The 25,501-nt window shown below is 38.7% G+C and overlaps 2 protein-coding genes across 6 annotated transcripts in view; one reads left to right on the top strand and one right to left on the bottom strand.

The window, feature by feature from the left end:
• smchd1 (structural maintenance of chromosomes flexible hinge domain containing 1) overlaps positions 1-5,614 on the bottom strand; it is a 54,644-nt gene extending 49,030 nt beyond the window's left edge. Inside the window, exons 1-5 of one of the 4 annotated variants that reach the window (XM_053628275.1) lie at positions 4,471-5,122; positions 4,173-4,361; positions 2,562-2,637; positions 2,076-2,234; positions 1,791-1,873 (exon numbers count right to left, since the gene is read on the bottom strand). In XM_053628275.1, coding sequence (XP_053484250.1) covers positions 1,791-1,873; positions 2,076-2,234; positions 2,562-2,637; positions 4,173-4,325 — 471 coding nt within the window. In that variant the 5' untranslated portion in view covers positions 4,326-4,361; positions 4,471-5,122. Of the gene's footprint in view, positions 1-1,790; positions 1,874-2,075; positions 2,235-2,561; positions 2,638-4,172 lie in introns of those variants that run through there. The other 3 variants (XR_008386265.1, XM_053628276.1, XM_053628277.1) reach the window with 3 other exon arrangements.
• Positions 5,615-9,105: 3,491 nt separating this feature from the next.
• Positions 9,106-24,252, top strand: mettl4 (methyltransferase 4, N6-adenosine). Of its 2 annotated transcripts, none has more exons than XM_053628280.1 (8): positions 9,106-10,267; positions 10,944-11,009; positions 11,137-11,497; positions 12,221-12,290; positions 13,005-13,179; positions 14,040-14,146; positions 14,774-14,856; positions 23,645-24,252. In XM_053628280.1, exons 1-8 carry the CDS (start codon positions 9,989-9,991, stop codon positions 23,680-23,682), a joined length of 1,179 nt encoding a protein of 392 aa, XP_053484255.1. In that variant the 5' UTR covers positions 9,106-9,988; the 3' UTR covers positions 23,683-24,252. The 2 variants fall into 2 exon arrangements, with proteins under 2 accessions (XP_053484255.1, XP_053484254.1); XM_053628279.1 differs by lacking the exon at positions 23,645-24,252 and adding an exon at positions 16,840-17,153.
• Positions 24,253-25,501: the final 1,249 nt, after the last annotated feature.

Raw genomic sequence — 25,501 nt, 5'->3', positions numbered from 1 at the left:
TGCAATGTCATAAAATACCTCCTAATGGGCCACCATGCATCGCCATTCAGCCCGTGTCCTGTCATCTAAATGTAGCCTACTGTCACTAATAATTATTCAAATGTTCATGCTTTTAATAAATCTTTTTGGCCTGCCACCATATCAGTGAATTTAAACTAATGCTTGCATTCAGAGTATAAGGGGGGTGGTGTGCACGCATGCGTTTAGGAGTGCATCTCCACTGTAGCCTCCACTCATTTTCAAACAGTGTTTGATAGCTAAAATAGCCCCCTCTCTCTCTCTCTTTTTTTTTGCCAGTATCAGCCAGGGGACAATGTCCTCCAGTAGAGTTTTTAATTAATTTTTTTAGTTTTATACCACGGTATTGACTTTGGTATTGAGTATTGTGTATTTTTGGTGGTATCGTGACATCCCTAATACACACACAGAGACACACACACTAATATACATACATACATACATACATACATATATATATATATATATATATATATATATATATATATATATATATATATATATATATATATATATATATATATATATACACATTACATACACACATAATTATATATATACATATATATTATATACACATATATACACACACACACACACACACACACGTGTGTGTATATATATATATATATATATATATATATATATATATATATATATATATATATATATATATATATATATACACACACACACACACACACACAATTTATATATAGAGTTATAGTTTAACATCTGGGGAATTTGGAGGCCAAATCAACATCTTGAACTCTGTCATGTTCCTCAGACCATTCATGAACATTTTGCAGTGTGTCAGGGAGAATTATCCTGCTGAAAGAGGCCACTGGAATACAGATACAGGGAATACAGATGCCATGAAGGCATGTACTTGGTCTGCAACATGCCACTGAAGGCATGTACTTGGTTTGCAAAAAATGTTTAGGTAGGTGGTACACATCAAAGTAACATTCAGATGAATGCCCGGACTCAAGGTTTTCCAGAGCATCACGCTACCCCCACCGACTTGTCTTCTTTCCATATTGCATCCTGGTGCCATCTCTTCCCCAGGTAAGAGACACACACGCACACAGCTGTCCACACAATGTAAAAGAAAACATCTTTTTCATCGCTTCCCACACGCGTCAGTGAGCCTTGGGCACCCATGACCCTGTCGCTGATTCACCGGTTGGTCTTCCTTGGACAACTTTTGGTAGCTATGATACACTGCATACCGGGAACACGCCACAAGATCTGCTGTTTAGGAGATGCTCTGACCCAGTAGTCTAGCAATCACAATTTGGCCCTTGTCAAAGTCGCTCTGATCCTTACGCTTTGCGCATATTTCCTGCTTCCAACACATCAACTTCAAAAACTGATTGTTCACTTGCTGCCTAATATATCCCACCCCTTGATATATCCCCCGCCCCCTCAAAAAATCCTAATATTGTGGAAAGTTCAGTAGTACTTTACATTACAGTAGTATGAAATTTGTTCAGTTAGCTCAGAAAATCTTTAACTGCATTTGAAGAAAAATTTTATTTAATCTTTTGTTCTGCATATGTACTAGGGAAGTGAACATGTTTGATAAATTAAAACATGTGTATTCTCATTTTTTATTTTATTTTTTTTTTATATATAATTTCATTAACAAGACACCTATAGTTTTGCAGAAAAACACTGAATCCAATATGGGTCGTTTTGACCCACTTTATGCATTCGTGTAGGTTTTTTGGTTCATTAATTCTATGGTTAATAATCAATTAAACCCTTACCAATCTTATGTCAATGCTCCTTGTTTCAGGATTATGCGCGGTTGCAGAAAGTGCATTATCAATAAGCTCAGCAAAGGCGTAGGCTAAAGTATTGAAAGTGCACACACACACACACACACACACACACACACACACACACACACACAGAGAGAGACCCCATTAATAAACAGATTTGATAAATACAGAAGGCAAAAAATTGTGTGTGTAAAACAGAATTAAATTTTAAATCACTGTAAAAGACAAATTCAAATGCACGTGTAAGAACGAGAATAATCATGTACTTACGTAGTGCCTTCTGTCCTTCGCTGGCATAGTACTCATACTGGCCACTCTGTACAATGGTGTGGAAATGGGGAACATAATTAATTCGTTCTTCAGTTGCCACAACCAACTCCTGATCCACAGACTTTAGCAGGTGTAAAGTTTTTCCATCTGATAATTCTTCTACAAAATCACAACAAAAAACCGTAGTTAAGTCTGAAGTTATTTTACTTAATAGCAAAACACACACACAACCAAATCAGTGATTAATATTTATGGTTGTAATTCATTTGGTCAGAGCTAGGTGGATATATGACTGAACAGTCTCTGTTAGGTAGTCTGTTAGGTAATGACACACTGGTGAAGTAATTATAAACTTGTTTATATTGTTAAACTATTATATATTCATGAAGCTGACCATACTCAGATGGTACTCAGTTTCAGCAAACACAGTACACAGATTATGCTATTCAATGGTTATGATTTTGAGTCAACAGAACTGTTACTTACCGTAAACATCTGAATCAATCTCCCTGCGATCTGTCGTAGTGATCACAAAGCTTTCATTTACTGAGATAGAAAATTCCTGAAAATAAAAATGACACTAGTATCGATTAAAATCGGACTTGCTCCACTGAAATCATATGCGGTCCAAAATAGGCTAAAAGACCATCAGTAAATGGAAAAAATGGTAAATGGAACACTTGTATAGTGCTTTTATCCAAAGCGCTCTACACTGTGTCTCATTCACCCATTCACACACACACCAACGGTAGCAGAGCTGGCATGCAAGGCGCTAACTTGCCATCGGGAGAGACTCGGGGTTCAGTGTCTTGCCCAAGGACACTTCAGTATGTGGATTCACGTGGGCCGGGAATGGAAACACCAACCCTATGATTAGTGGACAACCCGCTCTACCACCTGAACCACAGCCGCCCCGTCAGTACAGTAAGACCATTCCGGTTTATACAACATGTGGACATTACAGAGAAAACTGTAGCCATTAACAAAGCTCTTAAGAGTGTAATTTCTGCTGCGATATTTTCAGTTATATACATACATATATTACAGGTTAATCAAATAGCAGAACATTGGGAAACCTAGGAGAGCAGATGCAATTTCACCTGGCATGCTGATACACTGTGCCCCATCTTCTCTGAGATTATCAACCTCTCCATCACTCTAGGTACCAACATGATTCAGGACCCCATTCCAAAGGAGGACAATATAACGTGCCTAAATAACTATTTAGTTACAGACCCATTATTATTCCACTTGTTATATTTATTATTAGCTATTAGCCTATTTGTCTGGTCCAAACCTCAATAACTCAAAAACAATCAAGTCAGTTAGGCCATTTACATCGTTCGCACCTACAGCACGACAAATAATTAACCGCACTCGAAGCTTACGTAAAATTAAAAATAAAAACACCCAAAACTGTATACGGTACCATAACGAAAACGAACTGTATGTCGATACGTGAAATTCTGGAGGGAACGTCGGACGGCGTGGCGTGTTGACGTAATGACGTGTGACCTTAATCCATCTATGTTCTACAACATGTAAAACCTGAACATGAAAGGAGTATCCTAAAAACAACCCGTGTAAACACCTTAAATCAGAATATTGTCTTATTCAGAATAAGGTTGATAATTAGATTATTGCTGTCCATGTAAACACAGTCAGTGTAAAGTTACTGAGTGTGAACCCGGCTTTAGTAGGATTAAAGTCATCAGAAATCACTGTTTACATGGTAGTTTGTTAATTGGAATATCGTTGTCCATGTAAACGTACTGACTGGCGACACTTCTCACACCACAGGATGTGGAGTCGCCAGACAGCTCCAGGTGTTTAGCATACGTGTTGAGCAGTCCTCAGGAGCAGAGGAAACACTTCAATATGCAGCACAGGTGTGAGTACCAGTGAATTAGCTAGCGGGCTGGCGTAACGATTTCTCACACCACCTTTAACGTGTTTACTCGAAGATAAAGTGATGTTGTCGTGTTATCTCAACTCAGAGCGGTTCGGTATCTGCTCTTGATTGATAAACTACAGGTAGCGTAGCTAGCTAGCTAGTCAAACTCGGTGCGACGCGGGGACTAGCAGAAATCCACCCACCTTCCGCACAGCACACAGGAACTGTTTGTAGCTCATGCTGCCGATATCCAACATCTTTCCAGAAGCTTCTTTATTTTCGGGGCGACAGTCAAAGACCAAAACCGACCGGTTGACGTGCGAAGTCTCCGCTGCGGGAACTCCCGATTCCGCCATGTTTCCAACTCGCTATCGCAAGACTGCTCACAATGCCTTCATATATACATATACATATACATATTTTCCCAAAACCTGAACGAAATACCTCACCTTTCCACATCCAAAAAAATAAATAAAAAAATCTGCCTAACTTATCTCTTACTGCTGTTGCCGTTTCATGAAGTTCAGCGTTCCAGTAGTCTCATGAAGCTCCCTGGAGCTTTCACACACCTCCGTCCGCTATCAGGTCTCCGACTGGCTGGGTTGCCAAATCCGCACACACTACTTATTAAAACTCATTTAAGACTCTAATAAATACAGTACTGAAGTGAGACGAGTTGTCAGGATATTCTATACTTGTATTGATAGTTTGTGTTTTTATTACCACTGGCAACCCTAGAAAAAGTTTCGCGCCGTTCATTCTTGAACGTTCTACACACTCTCTCTCTGTCTCTCTCTTTCTCTCTCTCACACACACATCTGCCTAAATGAGGAACCATATAACCATGCTTAGTAATTATGACTACTACAGTCATGTAGTTAAACCGCACCTCCTCCATATTTGATAAATAATGCACTATAAAAGGTTCAAAAGCCTTTTATTTAGGATTCAGCCCTCTGTTAAAGATTAGAGTTGTGCTTCAAACGTCAACCCAGAAGCTAGACAAGTTTCACTGTTTTCATATCCTTGTATTGTAATAGTTACATACCATTTTGATCAAGCATTGTTATAAACACACAGCTCCAATAAATACTTCTTTCATCGGGCCCTAAAACTCTCGTGTTGTTAAAAGATATTGTAATAAAGTAAGGAATAAAGCAGTAATGGAGTGTGGTGTTGTAGAAAAATAATCCACCACAGGGTGGTGAGCTTTGCTTTGGATCAATGCAAAGAAGAGGATTATTTTCCTCAAACATGTCCTGAAGTGGTTTATTCCCGTTAATAATTAATATTGCATTAATATTAATGACATGCTTTCCATTACTTTTTAACAGTTTATAGCTAGATTCAAGGGCGCACGGTGGCTTAGTGGTTCACCTCACACCTCCAGGGTCGGGGGTTCGATTCCCACCGTGGCCCTGTGTGCGCATGTTCTCCCCGTGCTGTGGGGGTTTCCTCCGAGTACTCCGGTTTCCTCCCCCAGTCCAAAGACATGCATGGTAGGCTAATTGGCATGTCCAAAGTGTCTGTAGTGTGTGAATGGGCGTGTGAGTGTGTATGTGATTGTGCCCTGCGATGGATTGGCACCCTGTCCAGGGTGTACCCCGCCTTCTGCCCGATGCTCCCTGGGATAGGCTCCAAGTTCCCCATGACCCTGAAAAGGATAGGCGGTATAGAAGATGGATGGATGGTAAGGTTTCTTCCTCTTAAAACATCTTAGGGAGTTTTTCCTTGCCACCGTCGCCACTCAGTGGCTTGCTCAGTTGGGATAAATTTGCACCTTTAATATCTGTATACCATGTTGATATTTCTGTAAAGCTGCTTTGAGACAATGTCTATTGTAAAAAGCGCTATACAAATAAAATAAATAAAATAAAATAAATAAATGGATGGATGGATGGATAGCTAGATTCAATGTTGTGTTGCATTTTTTGAGACAAGTCAGGTGCAGTACTGACGACTGGCAGAAAACGTACAGACTGTTAATAGGCTATGTGCAAGACTCCTTCCACAAATGTTAAATATGTCTTATTACACAAAACTTCTCCATATCAATGGTTCTACTTTTTCTTTGTTAAATAACATCACATTTTTCTCTGTTTATTATTAGCCTTTGATTATGTAGACCATCCACCATACAAGTCCCTGTGACATAGCTGCTGCTATATAAATGATGAGGTATTAGAAGGAGAGCATTACCATGTTTCTAAATTGCTAAGACACATTTCTTGAAGTCTCAAACACAAAACCATCCTCAAAAACTGCATTCACAAAACCCCTGACTCTTCTGGCAATATCAAACGATCGCCTCAAAACCATTTCCTCTGTGCTCAAAATCAAACAATGCATTCAGATCATAGACACAGTCAGACAATATATAAACACTTCAGAGCATTCAATAGACACGACATCAAAATAAATAAATACATGGAGAACACAGCATCCAGGACATGTGGTTACAGAAATAAATGTTTATTGTATATAATACAGGCATTTTGCAGTTAAAAAACACACAATAGTGAGTATATTGTATACTGTAAGTAGGCCTACTGCAAATAATACAGCATATTTGTATATTTCTACACTTGTATACTGTAAAAATATAGTATCCCAATGGCAAAAGCCCAGAGAAAACAATCTCTAAATGAAAAGCACATTATAGTACACTCAAAAATATTGTGCAAACACAAAATCAAACTCGATGAGAGATATGAGACAATCATTCTGCTGCAGCATCATATCTTTGTGTTGGGTCTGGCCAGAGGACTTCGTCCACTTCACAGGCAATGCTGTCCCTTGCCAGGCAAAGGGGGAAATACCCTCTGCTGTGCTGGACCCAGCCTTGACAACACCTATATCCTATGTCACCACAGGCCAATTCCACTGCCGGTAAGAGATTTTCCCTGGTATATGGGTTTTGGTCATAGACCTTCCACCACCACACAGAGAAAACACTTCTACTGGCTTGAGGAAAGGGCTGTATGGTGGAAGGCAAAGATTTATGAATTGCTGGTTGATGTTGAACCATTCCTATCCGTACACCACGGTGAAAGCTGACATTGTCCCAAACCACAACATGGACAGGCTGCACTGCTTGCTGATGATTCTGCTGCTCACGCTCAAACAAAACATCTGGAAGACCACCCGGAAATGTAAGCAGATGTTCACTGTTATATGGCCCCAGGGTTGCATGACGATGGAGAACCCCACGATTATTTATGGCTGCACAAATGGTGAAATTGCCACCAATTCCACAATCATTTGGCAGTCTTGCAATTCTACAAAAAAAAAAAAAATGCACTCACAAATTTATACATACGTAAAAATAGTAATGGATATTACTTCTATACGTAAAATGTTGTATGATACGAAAGGTTTTCTTTTTTTCCCCAATCCCCTTTCTATTCACAAAGTGATGTACTGAACTTCTGAAGCAAAACCCAAAGACAAAATAGTAACCAGCAGCTGCATTTTAAAAATACCCAATTTCAGAGTGAAAACCCAGCACCTGGCAACACAAGCAACGTCGTGGAGAAGCAAGAGAAGCGCGAAGGTAGGTTTCAGCAGTAGGAAATTGTGAGTTGTGTCCTGCCAGCAATAGTCAAAATAAAAGCCCTCGCCCAACTTTGTTTTGAATGTAGCTCATTATGCATTCAAATCAGTGACTCAAAGTAGTCTCCTAGTTTTTGGATGTCGAGTGTACTAGTTAAAAAGCACATTATTTATTTTGTTTAAAAAAAAAAATAATGATAATGATAAATATTTTTAAATTCCAATCTGTTTTGCCACACATGCTAGTTAGACAGCTCTCTTAAAGCTGGAGTCTACACTGACTCAAATAGATTAAGGCAGAAGTTCAAATTGTTTCAGTTTGATTTGTGATTTAATTTTCTCAATACTCTATTAGGGCGCTATTAATTCTGCTATTAGGCTATTCTGTGTTCTGCAGGGGGTTTCCTCCAGGTACTCCGATTTCCTCCCCTAGTCCAAAGATTGGCATGTCCAAAGTATCTGTAGTGTATGAATGGGTGTGTGAATGTGTATGTGATTGTGCCCATGTGATAGATTGGCACCCTGTCCAGGGTGTACCCCGCCCTGTGCCCTATGCTCCCTGGGATAGACACCAGGTTCACTGCGACCCTGTAGGATAAGCAGTATAGAAGATGGATGGAGGGATGGAAACTTCAGCTATTTTAATGAATGAGTTTATAGGCTGACCTAATGCGTGACCTGGCCTAGGCTATATTTCTTAGTCAAGCAAATTCAGCTTGGTCTGACAAGCTAACAGCTTGTCAGCTGGTACCTGATCAGGCCAAGCTGGATTTTTCAGCAGGAACTTTGAGGAAATTGTGTGATGACAGGTTTACAAAGCTAAATTGGTGGCTAAGTGCCAATTACTTGTTAGCTCCATTAGCTTTATTAATTCTGTGCAAAACTAAAGATGTGAATGGACCTCAAACATATTTTGGCTGATTGAGTATATTTGTTATGGTTGTAAATAAATGTTTGATTTTTTTTTAATCAGAAACACTATTCAGCCGTCTCTGATATGGTCACATCAGTTTACAAGCCTAGATTGGGTGGGACTCGAAAAGGAAAACAGTTAAAAACTCACATTGACTTATATCTGGCACATGGTTCTCTCACACTGGCATTAGCAGTGTTTTTTTTTCCTACCTAATTGGTTGAAAGCAGCATTTTAGAGAAATCTAAGACCCTTGTTGTATGGGAAAAAAAATATAGAATTTGGAGAGAAATTTAATGTACGGCAAATAATTAACGTTGTACCAGACAAAATAAAGACAGTAAAGAAACATTCTTTAATTGTTACTTACAGATTCAAAACTAGAATACATCACTCATTCATCTTCAGCAACTGTTTTATCCTGGTCAGGGTCACAGTGGACCCAGAGCCTATCCTGGGAACACTGTGTGTGAGCCGGCAATACACCGTGGCAGTGATGCCAGTCCGTTGCAGGACACCATGGACACACATTGACACCAAGGGGCAATTTCACATAGCCAATCTACTGTATCTACTGAAAAGTGTGAGGAGGCTTGTACAAACAATGGGGAGAGCATGTGAAACTCCCCATGGACAGTAATCTGCGCTCAGGATCAAACTGGAGACCCTGGAACTGTGAGGCAGTGCCTGCAACTCACATTCCCCCCAAATAGGATGTTAAATTGAACTGAACTGAACTGGATTGGATCTGAATTGTATCAATCAAGCCTAATGATATCTGACCAGAAGTGAAATCCCCTGCTGAAACAAAACAAAACAAAACAAACAATAGAAACCCTCATAGAATTTGTAATAGTTTTAATGGTTATAATGGGAATTGTATTGGGGTTGGTTGGGGTTTTTTTGGAACTATAATGGTCCCTATGGGTCTCTACTGGTAATTTGTTGCCTTCTATTCGTGGCATGTTATGTTTAGTGGATACCATTAAGGACCAATAATGGTAATGGTTTTAATGGTATTTGTACTGAAATCCATTAGAGTTTCTGTCATGGTTAATATTGGGTTTTTTTTTCCCCAGCAGGGCAATATGTATGAAATCTTTACTTTCTTTCACTGTATTGTTTTTTTTGTATCGTATCGTGGGAGATTCTTCTTCTTTTTCTTTCTTCTTCTTCTTGTTGTTTTTAATGGCGGTTGGCAAACCACTAAAGGTGCATTACCGCCACCTACTGGACTGGAGTGTGGGCAGTAGATTGGCAGGAAAATAAATAAATAAATAATAGTAATAAATAAATAAATAAATAAATAAATAAAATAATAATAGTGATAATAATAATACTAAAATTAAATAGAAAAAAGGGAGATTAACACCAGTTTCCTTTAAAGCTGTGTGAATCTGGGGATACATTTACTGCAGTTTTCAGACCTCGGATTTCCAAATCATCTATACCGGAAGTGGTGCAAGTGCTTATGTACACATCCTCAGCACTCGCGCTTCAGGTGTAGCATGATGCTAAAGCGCGACACTAGAAAACAGTTCTGACGTCATTTTAATGTTTACGTTTTTATCTAATCGCGATCTAGAGATGTCTGTCCTGCTATCAAACGAGCGTGGTTGGCTGTTGGACGCATGTTCTTTCATTAACGAAGGATTTCGGCGGTGCTACAGCTTAAACAAGGGTTACTTCCGGTGCTGTTTCAAGAAGCAGTACTTTGATATACTGAAGCCTCATATAGTGAGTAAGTCCAGGAGTGCTTGTATGATGGGTGCTGTACCAAACACAGAGAGCCATGCGGCTGAGGATAACAAAATCGAGCTAAAGACACGAAAGGTACAGTAAATTAATAGAGGAAACCATACAAACCCAATAAACACACAAAAAAGGTTTATCTAACGTTAGCATTTGGTTCCCCTTAGGTTATTTATTAGGAACCATTTCATTGTGCTCTGTTTTGGTTTAACATAAAGTTAGTGTTCCCTGCTGGAAAAACAAAACACATTGTCCACTACAAAAACCATTACAAACTATTACTGGTCCTTAATGGTAACCCCTAAACATAACATTCCACCAAGAGAATTAGAGACCCACATGGGACCATTACAGTTTCCATTAAAACCAATACAATTCCCATTATAACCATTAAAACATTACACATTCTCTGAGTTTTTATTCCAGCAGGATTGTTCCTGAAACGTTCTGGGAACTTTAAAACACTGTGTTCTCATATGGTTATGTGACAACTGAAAAGTAACCGCCCATTTAGAGAAACAGAAATTACAGATAGTGTTATAATGTGTTCACAGAACATTTGGGGAACCAAAAACAAACGATCCCAGAATGTTCTGGAAACTGATCATTGTTGTCTGGAAATTTAACTTAATTAGATTTGGATAATCGGTCTAGTCTAACGATTTATCGAAGGAACTATATATATACGGCAAAGCATGTCTGCAGTACTAGGTACGTTTTCATGACCTTTTTGTGATGTAATATATTTCTCTTTTAGAAAAGGAAGCGTAAACGAAGTGAGATGAATCAAGGGGAGTTAGATGCTGAAGTATACCATAAAAAGGTGACTTTTATTGATGACAGATCTCAAGCTGTTTTCAAAAATGCTGTTACCTGTGAAATTCTATCGATTCAGTAACCCTAATGTTTTGGACACTGCTGCCCTCTTTCGCTTTGTCTCTGTACAACAGGTCAGGTGGTTGGTTCTGGAGGGCACTCGGTCTCTTCTGGAAACTGGGCATCACTGTGGTTATCTGACAGAAGATTTACATACAGTGCCAGCTAAACAAATGCCTGGTCATGAATGCCAGATGGCTGCACTATGTGACATGGCCAAGCAGCTGCCTAAAATGGAGAATTCTGATGCCCCACATGTGCAGGCTGTTAATGGCCATCCAGATATGGATGCACACCTTGACCTGTTCTCATGCCTCACAGAAAACCCAGATGACATTGCCCGCGAGGTAACGCTAATGGGGGAGACGTATTTCCTGCCTCCTCGCAGCCGTTTCTTGTTGTCTGACATCACACGTTTACAACCCCTTATCCGCAGTAAGTTCAATGTAGATTTGTGAGTAGCCTCAGCTCTTACCTATCTATTAAAATCTCCCCTCTGCAGCTAGATTATTAGGTTAAAATCCCGCAAATCAAATCATGTAAGCTTTATTGTCATATGTTTTCAGAATACGTATTATATGAGAACTGTGAAATTATCGTGCTACAGTAACATGCTCCTATAGGAAGCAAAGTGCTGAGACAACATAAGGGGAGAGTTGCTCATGTGTGGGGGGAATATATAGCACAGGTTTGAGATTGCATGTAGTATAAATAGTGCAATTTATGTAATATGATAATTTAAAAAAAACACCAACTCTGACTTCCAGATGTTTGTTTCAGTTTGGCTCACTATCCAAGTTAGTAAATTGTCTTAGAGTAAAAATCTGTAGCTAAGATAAGTGCTAAGATTTATCATTTAAACCAAGCAGCTGCTACTCCAGCTGTTCACGATCCCCATCCTGTCCATGTTCATTTCCTGTTATCTAGCCAGTTTGTCTGTCTCTTCTCTGAAGCTCAATCCACAGCTCACTGCTCATATGCTTTTATATACAGTTAGCTGGCCACAAGCTTTTAATAAACAATCCTGATGCGCATATGCTTTTATATACAGTTAGCTGGCCACAAGCTTTAATAAACAGTCCTGATGGAGTAACAGAGCAAGACTAGCCTATGTAGATTTGAAACAGTTTTTAAATTATGCATTATTTTCTTTCCTAGGCGAAGACAAATATGACCTAATAGTTCTTGATCCACCCTGGGAAAATAAATCTGTGAAAAGAAGCAGTAGGTAAGTTTAACATGTTATGCTACGTGTATGTACGTACAATAGAATATGCTGTCCATATGAGAAACAATACAAGCTCCTTAAAGAAACTCGCACAGATTTTTGAATTGTCAAATAATAATTACATTGTGTTAAAAAAATTCAGTACTCTAGCTTGCAATAATTTCAAGTATTTATTAAGGTTACACAATGGTTGCTTTGCATTATGCCTATACATATGATTCCAAATGCACACAAGTATTCTGATCTACTAATCACTGCACAGCAGCAGCTTGTGACCTTAGATAATGTCAGCACAACATTAATCACAACATAGTCTCAAGCAAAATTAAGTTAATCACATTTCACATATACTGTTGGCTACTACCTAGTGAATGTTTAGACTAGGCAGTTGAGAGTCGATAATGTACAATCGTCCAGCGTACAGTTCAGCAGCCTGAACGGACTTGGACATACCTTTGTTTAGCTGTGTTTTATATAGCAGATGTGTTGAACAGAAATTCCCAGCCCAACTTCATCTCAAAAAAGTACCTTTTTTTTCCTCACCTTTGCATGGGTAACAACGTCATCTTGGTGCACATGCATTTCCAATGTAGCTGTCACTGTATTTACTCAATATTCTACCTTTCCCTGTCCAATCTTTGCAATATATAGTATTGCATTTAATTTAATATGAACAAAAGAAGACAATCATGCCCACTATTCATTGATTTACAGGTACAGTTTTCTGCCATCCTCTCAGCTCAAACAACTTCCTGTGCCAGTGTTGAGTGCAGCAGGATGTGTGGTTGTTATTTGGGTAACCAACCGTCCCCGCCATCTCCGGTTCGTCAAGGAGGAACTTTATCCTCACTGGGGAGTGAAGCTGCTTGCAGAGTGGCTCTGGGTGAAGGTACTCAAGCGATCATGCACACAAAACACACTCTCGACATGAGCTACAACATTTTTATACGTTTATTAATCTCTTTCTACTGTATGTGTACATGCACATTCACTGTCCACTTTATGAAGAACACCTCTACATCTGCACATTCATGCAGTTATCTAATCAGCCAATCATGTGGCTGCAGCACAATACAAAACAATCATGCAGGTAAAAAAGCTTCAGGTAATGTTCACATCAAACATCAGAATGGGGGGGTTTGAGTAGGGTTAGCTTATTCCGGACAGTACTACATAAAAAGAAAGGGATTTTTATGATCCCTCTTATTTTGTTAACAGTATTAAGATTTAGCAGATTCTGCAAGGGGTATGCAAACTTTTGGGCACAACTGTATAGTAACTCAAATAAACACCCTTAGAATCATTGTGAGCAGAAAAGCATCTCATAATGCACAACACTTCAAAATTTGAGGTGGATGAGCTACAACAGAAGACTATATCAGGTTCCAATCCTTTCAGCCAAGAACAGAAATCTGAGGCTATCATGTCTTTTTATATCCTTCTGAGATACTCAATCCAGCCCTTCTGGTACCAGCAACCATGCCATCATAATTCTGATGTTAGATGTGAACATTAACTGAAGCTCTTGACCTGTATCTGCATGATTTGTTGCATTGCGCTGGACAGTGAGTGTATATATCTGTATATGGTATATAAAATGTCAAATGAGTAGTGTATGACCTTAATATTTGTAGTAAGTGTCTGCAATTTTCAATGGGACCTGAGATTTATAGTTGTAGCTGTTTTGCCAGTTGAGTAGGTGTTTCTAAAGCATGTCCTAACCATTATTTTGTGTTTAACTGTGTGTAGGTGACCCGGAAAGGGGAGGTAGTTTTCCCCCTGGATTCTCCACACAAGAAGCCTTACGAAGTGTTATTACTTGGAAGGTTCTCTGCTAACAGCTACAGCACAACTGGGTAATGGCCTAAACTTGGACGATTTAGAGACATGAACATCATGATGCTGTTGTTAATTAGCATCCACTTTCAAGCTTTGTAGAAGTTCGTTCGTTCGTTCATTTGTCTCCAGTAGCTGCTTTGTCCTGGTCAGGGTTGTGTTGGATCTGGAACACTGGATCGCAGAGCACATTCATACACACTCATTCACACACTCATTCACCAGTAAGGAGGAACCCCACATGGACACGAGGAGAAAATTGGTTTGTAGAAGTATTTTAATGGTCCAAAATGGTTCAAGTCAGCTTTCACAGAGGCAGCTGTTGTATTTATTAAGGGTAAGGGGGACTTCTTTTAATATCCTTGTTTTCTCTTAGAGCAGCTGACACGTATGTAACTAGAACACTAGGTGGTATATTTCCTTTGCTACAATTTTTTTTAACTGGATGTCTATAACAAACATCTAATCTCTTTGTAGGTTGTTCATTATTCATTTGTACACATGATAATAATGAACTGCAGCCTGGTAATGTTTATACAACAGCCGGTTTTATTCACAAATATAGGCACCCCAAAGGCGTGGTCTTTGTGTATACAGTATGTTTTAAGTTATACCGAATTGTTCACATGCTGTCCCTTTTGTTTCAGAGCTGAAGCGTGTGAGATCCCAGATCAACGGCTCATAATTAGCATTCCCTCAGCACTGCACTCTCAGAAGCCGGCTCTATCAGGTATTCTGAACCTCTGTCATGTTGATCCACAACTGTCTATCTGCAAAGTCTACACATAATACCAAATGCCAATCAAACAGCATATGACACCAGTATGTGAAGTGAGTGCAAGTGGCAATGACTTCTATTCTCACATAAACCATCAGTATCAGGTACAAAAACAAAAAGTACATAGCTTGCCATGTTGCTCAGACACTGTTGGCTTAATAACCTCTGTGACTGCCCATCATGAATTTCACTTCTCACTTTAAAGACTATTTAAATTCTAGACTTGTATCAAAATCGCATAGGGAAGAGTTTGAGTGACAGATCTATGCTCCAGTGTCCATCTTGTCTGGAATTAGATGAATGCTCACATTTTGCCCTTCAGACAGAAAAGATGCTTGAACAGACTGTGTATTCACTTCACTCTTTTACAAGTATAATTGGTTAAATGTTGGTAAATCTAACCTGCGCCAAAGATTTCATTTTGTGCAGGCTTTGTCTTTGCAGAAAAGAGGTAATGCTAAAGAGAAATTTGTTGTGCATCATTAAAGAATATGAGAACTGCAGCAAGTTGTCTAAGATGCTCAGAACCTACCAACCAATTTCCTTATACGTTATTATGACAGTGTAGTTAGGAGAAATTAGGCATTTTTTAAAAGGGAAAGTTATGCTTCATCTGCCTTTTAATACTACTCGTTTTACAATTTAATGATATCTAGAGAACATTATGATGGACATGATAAAATGATTTTGGTAAGACTCCGCTTTAAGGTTCCCTAAGTGATATTATTTAATACATTATTTAACCTGAATGAACCATGCACACCATAAGCAACTAACAAATTAACAAAATGAGGCAAATGATAACCACCTCAAATGACCAATATTCATAGCATGTTCTAATGTTTAAATCCAGACACCTATTTTTACTAATTAACGTGGACTTCTTTTTAGTTATGGATTTTTAGTCAATGCTGATGTGTATCATTATCGTTTAAACAAATATGAATCAGTGCATGTGCCAACTACTTTACTTATGGTTTATTAAGTCTGACGTTTATGGTTTGGTAACATTAATGCAATAAATAACATTATAGTTATGGGTAAGTTAATTTAAAGAATTACTATCATTTTAAAGCACAAGTTTCAGCATGACTTGTTTAAGTTGTTGTATACAGGGAATATAGTATATGCAACACAAAATAAGCATTTAATTGTAATTCTATTCATAATAAATATTACAGTTGGAATATTAAGAGAAATAATAATAACTAGTATTATGTTATTATGTTTTCAAACTAATTGTGCAGCCCTTGTAATACAGTGTAGAAAGGGAACTGAGGCAATATGTAGGCTATTTCAATCTTGGAATCAGCTCAGGTAGTGTTTTTTGTGGGCACAGGGGCTTAGTGCTTGGCATGTTTGCTTTGCACCTTTGGGGTTGGGCGTTCAATTCCCACCTCCGCCCTGTGTGCACGGAGTTTGCTTGTTCTCCCCATGCTTTGGTTTCCTCCCCCAGTCCAAAGACATGCATTGTAGATTAATTGGCATTTCCAAATTGTCCGTAGTGTGTAAATGTGTGTGCGATTGTGCCCTGTGAGGGGTTGGCACCCCGTCCAGGGTGTCCCCCGCCTTGTGCCCCTAGTCCCCTGGGATAGACTCCAGGCTGCCTGCGACCCTGTGTAGGATAAGTTGTACAGAAAATGGATGGATGGAAGTGGGTTTTTTCCCCCATCAATTTTCACAAAACAATCACATAGTGATATTCAAGAATACATTATTTGGAACTGAGAAAACAACTTTACATTGTAGTATATTTCATTCAAATGGTAACGGTGCTAATCACAGTCATTTTTTAATGACTGATAACTAATTAAGATGCTCATGTAATGAGCTCATGTAATTACTTTTCCATATTGCTGAGAACAATTTAATAGTATACTCAGAGTGGACCTTATTATATTTTATACTCTACTTTTCCTCTTTATTCTGTTTCAGCTGTGTTGAAGCCATACATTAGGTCTAATGCTAAGTGTCTGGAAATGTTTGCTCGAAGTCTCCAGACTGATTGGACAAGCTGGGGAAATGAGGTCCTCAAATTCCAGCACCACAGCTATTTTACCACAGATAGTGTGGAGTGTGCACGTGACACATTTACTGAGACTACAGATGCAGATCAACAGGTAGACACAAGAGTAATGGACAAATCTGCCTGTCTGTGAACCTAAGAACAATTTTAGAAATATAAACCACTTAATATTTATTTTTAGAAATGGAAATCAGAATTGATATTAAATAATTTTTGTACAATACCTTGCCTATTGTTGCTTAATTTGCTTCCTCTATCTAGAGTTAATCACTGCTTGTCTGTATGCTAACTTAAGTACACACTGTACACACTGTAAGCATTGACTTCCTAATGCAGGGGCTCACTGATGGATGTGGAAATACTTTGTACATGTGCTTTGTCTTGTATAGGCAGATGGCTTTAATAGACTAGTGTTGGCCCAGCTCACGACTGTCATATTAGTAACTGAAAGAGTGACCCTTGAGTTGAAAATTTGAACAGTTATAGGGGTGTCCTGTATCTTTAACTCATCTTTACCATCAGCCAGAACAAACAGCATGGTAGATTCTCCCATTTGGTGTCTCACGCTGCACTGGCATCCATTTGCCTGACTTTGCCCTGGTTTGAGAGTAGCTTCTCAAGCCCCAGTGTGAATTTGCATCCCTGCTTGTATTAAACTGTTAGTGTGGGAGAGAATGAGAAGGTCATCATACCTAAAATACAGACATGCCTCATCAACCATCAAAGTTTCAGCCTGTCCCCAAAATCACCCCCTCGCGCAGCAGCCTCCTGCAAAACCCATCTGCTACATGCTTATTTCAGGGGTTTATACATCAATCAAACAGTGGCATCACAAAATAATTTGATGTGCAAAAAAATATTTTATGTCATTACTTGATGGCTTTATGGCAAAGTAAGTTTAATGATGCAGTTGAAGGAGAAGATAATCCATCTTCATGGTGTTTGGCTCAATCTGATGGACCCCTGGCACATAACTGATCTCATTATTAGAGCTGTGAGACCATGAGACCAGCTATCATTCAGTTTGGTCCTGCGTAATATGTACACATACACATATACTCTGTCTTATACTCAGGAATACCTTTTTGTACACTATAACCATGATTAAGCAATTAGTATATATGCCCCCTTTATAAATGTTAACGAATGTAATTTGTTATGTGCTGGTGTCTACAACGTAAACCTGATGATACAGCTGATATTCCATTTTTGTGAGTTTCAAATATACTTTTTAAATATCAGTTGGTTTCACCTACTACAGCTCTGCTGAAAAAAGCAGTCTGTGACAGTCAGCTAGTCTTAGTTGTCTTAGTTGGTCATCCCCTCAGCTGGTCATGGTCAGGTTTGATGGTTCAATCATGTTTCCATCATTGAAGGAAACATGAATGGAGTGATGGAACAGGAAATATTAAAGGATAACCATTCTGTACATTTGTGGTAAGCAGAAAAGCATCTCAGAATGCACAACACATCAAAACTTTGAGGCAGATGGGCTACAACAGCAGAAGACCATGTCGGGTTCCACTTCTGTCAGCCAAGAACAGAAAGCTGAGTCTGCAGTGGGCACAGGCTCACCAAAACTGGATAGTTGAAGACTGGAAAAGCATAGCCTGGTATGATGATTCTGCTGAGGTAACTATCATAGCCCAGATGAACAGATGCTTTAAAGGATTTCTGCCGAGGCGCACAGATGGTAGGGTAACAATTTGGCACCAACAGCATGAATCCATGACAATGAACCATCTCAAACTGGTCAAAGGGAAGTTTCCAACATCTTGTGGAATCCATGTATTGTTCCTAATAAAGTGTTTGGTGAGTGAATATACACATTCAATCCTTTCTGAAAGAACTGGATCAGCAAGGTGAATTTTTTATTTTTTTTGCTATACACTATATTTGGGTTTAAGATCAAAAGATGAATTTTAGCTTTCCTTTCTTGATATTTACATCCAGATGTGTTACACAACTCAAAACATGGCAGCTTTTGTTAGAACCCACCCATTTTTCGAGTGATCAAAAATATTGGAATATGACAGGTTTTTCTTGTTGCCCAGGTGTGTCCTCTTAGATTGATTGCTTAAACAATAAATATCTGTGAATGCCTAATTTTGGTCGGAGTGTCCCCTGTGAAGGCTGCTTTTGTTGCTATTTTGAAGCTGAGAAAAGAGGGAAAATCAATCAAAGGCATTGCACATGCACTGGGTAGAGCCAATACAACAATTTGTAATGTCCTGAAAAAGAAAATGACCACTGGTGTACTAACAACCAGACATCAAACAGGTCAGCCAAGGAAAACAACAACAGTTGTTGGTAGAAACATTGTAAGAGCTGTGAAGAAAGACCCAAAAACATCAGTCAGTGACATCACCAACAGCCTCCACAGGGCAGGGGTGAAGGTATCACAATCCAGCATTTGAAGAAGACTTTGAGAGCAGAAATACAGAAGCCATTACACAAGATGCAAACCACTCATTAGCAGTAAGAAGACCAGATTGGAATTCAAAGAGATGAACCACAAAAGGTCTGGAACCAAGATTAACCTCTACCAATGTGACCGAAAAGCCAAGGTGTGGAGAAAGAAAGGATCTGCTAATGGCTCAAAATACACACGCTCATCAGTCAATCATGGTGGAGCTAGTGTCATGGTTTGGTCTTGCAGGGCTGCTTCTGGAATGGGCTCACTGATCTTTATTGATGATGTGGCTCATGATGGTAGCAACAGAATCTTCTTCATGCAGCAAGATAATGGCCCAAAACACACTGCCAACTCAACAAGGGAAAAAATAGGAAGGTTTTAGACTGGCCAAGACTGCCAATCACTAGACTTGGCTAATCCAATGCATTTCCCCTCCTGAAAAGCATCACAAAATAAGAATGCAACAGTTTGGTGATGTCAGTGTCAAGGGATGTATTATTTACTTTAATTTACTTTGACTATCTATTCCTATACTTCCTATAGTATACTCCTACCTACAAATTAGGTGGTCTACCACCAAAGGTGACACGTTCTAAGTTGTATAACACATCTAGATATAAATATCATGAAATGACAGCTGAAACGTCTCAAATTCACCTTTCATCTCAAACACAAATGTTGTCAGTGTATAGCAAAACCAAATGAATTGGCCTCACCATTTCAATTACAGGGGACTGTAAGTGAATTTTTAAAATTTTACCTTATATACAGTAGTATCCTACAATAATACCACAATGATTGTGCCTTTCATAGGTGAGTTGAAGATTAGATTTTTCCAGTCTTCAACTGTCCAGTTTGGGTGAGTCTTTGCCCATGATAGCCTCAGATTCTTCTTCTTAGCTGACAAGACTGGAACCTGATGTGTTCTTCTGCTGTTGTAGCCCATTCACCTCAAGGTTTGACGTGTTGTGCATTCTGAGATGCTTTTCTGCTCACCTCGGTTGTAGTAAAGAGTGTTTATTTGAGTTACTATACACTTCCTGTCAGCTCAGACTCAGTCTCCTCGGAACTCTCATCAACAAGGTGTTTCAGCCTGCAGACCCTCCACTCACAGGATGTTTTCTGTTTTATGCACCATTCTGTGTAAACTCTAGAGAATGTTGTGTATGAAAATCCCAAGAGATCAGCCCACCTGGCACCAACAATCATGCCACAATCACAGAGATCACATGTCTTCCCCATTCTGATGTTTGTTTGAACATTGTCTGAAGCTCTTGAATTGTATCTGCAAGACTGTATGTCTATGGCATTCGAAGTGCCTATCTGTCCATTAAAACATTGCTGAGCAACAAGCATTCCAATATTGTTTTTAACATGCCCTTACTGACTTCAGTTCATGAAGTCACAGTACAGAGATGATTATAACTGAGGGAGAATACTTACTTTCTGAACTATAGCAATCTACTAGTTAGCTAGCTAATATGCTAAGTAGGTGATCTGTTAATCCATTAGCAGAGTAAAGTAATGAAGCTACTTCAGCTATTATATAACAATGGATTAGAGGCCGACCTAAAGCCCTGTTTGAATGTAGCAAATCAAATGTTATAGTTTTGTTTTATTGCTCCAGTTTACATTTATAAACACCTAAACCTGACTGCACTGCATTGTTGAGGCTTTCTAGATTCTGCTTCTGAGGTCTGCAGTCGTTGATCCCTCTAGTCTCAAGAGGATAATTTAAAAAAAACCTCTCTTGAACTCTTAAAGTATAGGAATGAGTTTTAAGATGCATGCTAAAGACAATGTCGTAATGGGCGAGGGAAAGATATCTAACAAACCCCTTTCTAACAAGACCAATGTGTTTGTAGAATTTCAGTAATAATGTGTAAATAATTTGTCTGGCTTCTTTTATGTAACTACTTATACAGAGGTGAAATGACATGAAATAGTCTGAGTGCACTGAAATACACACATTCATTACACTGGTTTGCAGTGGTATTGATCTGATTGAGCGTGTGTAGGCATGTGTCCCTGTTGGCGTGGTGATGGCGAAAGCACCAGGTCTTCTGTGGTTTCAAAACTAAATGCATTGGACAAAACAGACACCTACTTAGCTTTTGTGTGTTTCTAAGGAAACGCCTATACAAAATATCCCCATTTGTGCCGTGACATTCCCTGGTGGACTGCACCCACACAAACCATATTGACCCGGTCGCTGTCCTATACTGTCCACTCGAATTTGTTTCTGACTTAGAGCCCCATGCAAGCAATTTATTTATCTTTTTTGTTAATAATCCTTTTTTTTCCCATCATACAAACACACAAATTATTCTTTAAGATGTCCTGTGACCTATTTTGCACAGTAAACTCAAGAATTAAGAACTAATGGAATCAACCCCAATCTGCTTAGGTTACCAGCTTCATACTATTATATTCTGAAATGTATCTGTACACTAATAATAACTTCTTCTTCTTCTTGCACAGTTTCACTCTTGCTCTTTATATATGGAAATATGATTTTTGACAGTATACACAGACAAAGCCAGACTTCTTTATCTGAAGATGATACGTGTTATGGACATGATTGGGTGATTGACACTGGAAGAAATGCAGGGAATCCACCCGAAATTGCCAAGATCGTTTGGCAGACTGTAGAGAGATAAATTAAACTATGGCCAAAATGGACAGAAAGTCATAGGTTTCAACTAGGAATCTAGGATAGTGGACAGAGGAATACGAAATTGATACAAGCCTTTGAAAAGGTTTCTTGTCTCTGATTTCCCAATCGATCATGGGAAAAGAGTAGCAAGTTGGGGGGGGGGGGGGGGGGGTTGCAAATCATCTAATCATGATTGTCCCCTGTAATGTTTCTGTACCTTACTATGTGTGTGCATTCACTGTAAAGACTTCTGTAATGGTATAGTGAAGTTGCACTGATATGAACCACATCTAGGAATTCTCTACACCATAGCATTCTCTTGCATGTGTGTTTAAAGGATATTGGATGAAACAGACTTCATAAGAGACACTAAATAAACAGTGTAAGAGAGAAGATGTGTGTCAGGATTTGACCAAATACTGTCAGTTTGATTTCTGTTCGACAAAATGAGACTGGTAGAATTAGAACTGTACAGGAAACAGGTGTTGAAGCATTTCTTATTTAGTTTCACATTTGAATAAGTGTCTATGCAAGTTTCCATATCTAAAGGGGAACTTGGGGAACACGGGCCTCAGGCCAACACAATTCTTTCACTTATTTCCTTTAACTTTAAAGTACCATCTTATCATTCCATTATTCAGCTAAAAGTATGTTATTCAAAAACTACTATAAGCTACAGTATACACCAACAACAGTTACGCTAATGGGAGAAGCATGCAATTTCATGAGTGAGCAGTACAAATCTGGACCCTGACAGATCCTAGACATCGAAAGGGTCAAACTCTGTGAATTTATTTGGAAATTGCTGGAAATGGAACAGCTAAGTGATATATACATGGTCAGTGATGTATGTTATGCAAATACAAAAACACAGAAAATGAAGCTGAAATGGAAGAACGGGTATATCTGTGGAGAACAAAATCTATCAGAAGTCTCTCTTTGACAAAAAGTTCAAGCACATAAACTGTTGATTTAAATAAAGACAATATCAAATTCACCTCACATCGTTCGTGTCTGACGGGATGTGGAGATGACAATTCAGCGTGTGTGTGTTTCTGTCAGATCTTAGCTTCTGTCAGAAGATCTGTCAGTGGACAGGTGGACAAGGCAACGTGATATCATTTGTAATAGGCCCATAAATGTGCTGACCGACAGGAGGCAAAATCTGATGAGCTGACTCATTCACAGTTTGATGCTTCTGTTCGCAGCTTTTCTCAATTTCTACATCACACACATCCATAAACCCAGAAACGTAATTGTTTTTTTTAAACTGCTTTTTTTTTAAAACACAAAATTCCATAAATGAACTAACCAAGTCAGAATGTACAACCATTTAAAACAGTGTGAATTCATTTGCATAAATGGTGTAAATATTAACTATTGCACATTCAGATCTTAATAAAGGTGGAACATTTTGGGTCAAATAATACATTAGTGCATGCTGGTGATGATGGGCACTTTTTTTTGCTTAACTTCTATTCTTTTTAGATGAATACAAACTCCAAAAATATTTAAATATCACTCATTTAAACTTTATTTTTTACATCTTTAGTTTTAGGTATGCATGCAAGACAAGTTGAATAACATCCTGTTTGTTGAAAGATAGTATGACCTACCTCTTTATGCTTCATCTTGCCTCTAGGGGTGCACAAGTTGCATGGAGCTACGCGTGTCGACTGAAAAAAAGAAATACTCATGAACGAAGAGGCAGCAAATATGGGTTTTCATGAACATGCTCCATATTAAACAGACAAACTATATTATAATATTCGTAACATTTCCTATGGTCAGGGTTGCAGGTGTAACATTAAATAATGGAATAGTTTGAGAATGCAGATTGCAAATAATACACCCTTTCAGACATGAAATAAATATTTTTAAAACATAATGTATTATGCATGCTTTTCTCACTAATGAACTGATAAAAAAAAAAAAAGAGAGATGTTTTGTATTACGGTCTCTTCTGCACCCTCTCATTCTTACTCTCTCTGCCTCCATCTGACTGTCTACAAGTTTATTTCCCTCCACAATGCCATGATGTAGGGCTCAGTGGGTTGACCTTCACAGAGGCAGAACTTATTCACAGTCATTTTCTGAAGCCTTTTATAAATCCCAAACCCCCAACCCCCCGCTCCCTGGACTGCTGTCAATTACCTGCAACATTTTTCATTTAAAAAAAGTGCAAATTCCCTTTACAATTTTCCACACTTATACACAACATACTTTATATACCTACTTGTGTCAGGCATTAGCTAATAGAAAGGTTATTATAATCTGATGAAACCACTGCAGGTATACATGATTTTATTCCGTCAAAATGACAACACTAGGCTCTGATGTGACTATTGTATTATAGAGAGCGCCATGGGCCAGTTTACACCAAACATCTGACAATTATCTTTGAATGTATAGTGCTGGAATGGTATATAAGACACATAAATAAGACACATGAGACATATAAACAAGTGGTTTCTGGTCTAGATAGATTTTTTTTTGCAATATTTAATAGGGTTGAAGGACGCAGTGAAAACAATCTCTGATTTTTTTTTATTCTGAAGTTTTTTTTCTTATTGATTTATTTGTTTGTTTGTTTTTTTTCCCTGAATTTCACACACGGTTTCAGTCATGCTTGCCAAGCTGTTCCAGCTCTACCAAAGTCTTCATCATCCTCCAGTGCAATGGGAGATGACTTTGGAAACAATACCCCTTTCAACTATTTGTTTCTTTTTTTTTTTTTTACTCCAAATACCTCTTAGTCCTAATAAGTAGCATGCAATTCCACTCTGCCATATGCTTATTTCTCTCCAGAACTTTTCAACATCATCCATTAAAAAAAAAAAATCTTACCCATGATGCCTCTTACAACAAGAAATTACAGACACTTATTTAAAATGTTTATATCAGTTGTTTTATGTTCACGCAAGACAAGCATGCATTGTTAGTAAGCTCAAATTTAGTCTGAAGTTTTGGGGTCCCTCCTAAAACAATCCTATTGGTCATTAACTTGAACTCTTTTAATGAAAAATTTCAAAAGTGTATTTAATGAATGTGTGGTATCAACATTGTGTGGTATCAGCAGTGGTGGTTTAGCGGTTAAGGCTCTGGGTTACTGATTGGAAGGTCGGGGGTTAAAGCCCAAGCTGTACTGTTGGGCCCTTGAGCAAGGCCCTTAACCGTCTCTGCTCCAGGGGGCGCTGTATCATGGCTGACCTTGCTCTCTGACCCCAACTTCCTGACATACTGGGGCATGCGAAGAAAAGAATTTCACTGTGCTCTAATGCAGTGGTTTTCACAGTGGGGGCCGGGGCCGCGGCCCCCTTGGGGGCCACCAGGGGGCCTCAACAATTTGGTGTGAAAAATAAATAAATACATGATTCTCACTCTCAGACAACCATACACACACAATCAATTCCTAATGTAATGTAAAGATGAAAGAGGTAATTATCAGTAAAAAGAAAAAAAAGGGGGGGGGGATATATTCAGAAGTCTGTATTTTGAA

Source organism: Ictalurus furcatus, chromosome 7, assembly GCF_023375685.1.
Source record: "Ictalurus furcatus strain D&B chromosome 7, Billie_1.0, whole genome shotgun sequence".
Lineage (NCBI taxonomy): Eukaryota > Metazoa > Chordata > Actinopteri > Siluriformes > Ictaluridae > Ictalurus > Ictalurus furcatus.
This window is presented reverse-complemented; position numbering and strand designations above follow the sequence as displayed.

Bases quoted from the DNA above. Each gene is read 5' to 3' on its own strand.
- mettl4 (XM_053628279.1), top strand. From the start codon at position 9,989: ATGTTTACGTTTTTATCTAATCGCGATCTAGAGATGTCTGTCCTGCTA. The intron at 11,498-12,220 runs GTAAGTTCAATG...TTTCTTTCCTAG, and splicing joins TTTACAACCCCTTATCCGCA to GCGAAGACAAATATGACCTA. The intron at 13,180-14,039 runs GTACTCAAGCGA...AACTGTGTGTAG, and splicing joins CAGAGTGGCTCTGGGTGAAG to GTGACCCGGAAAGGGGAGGT.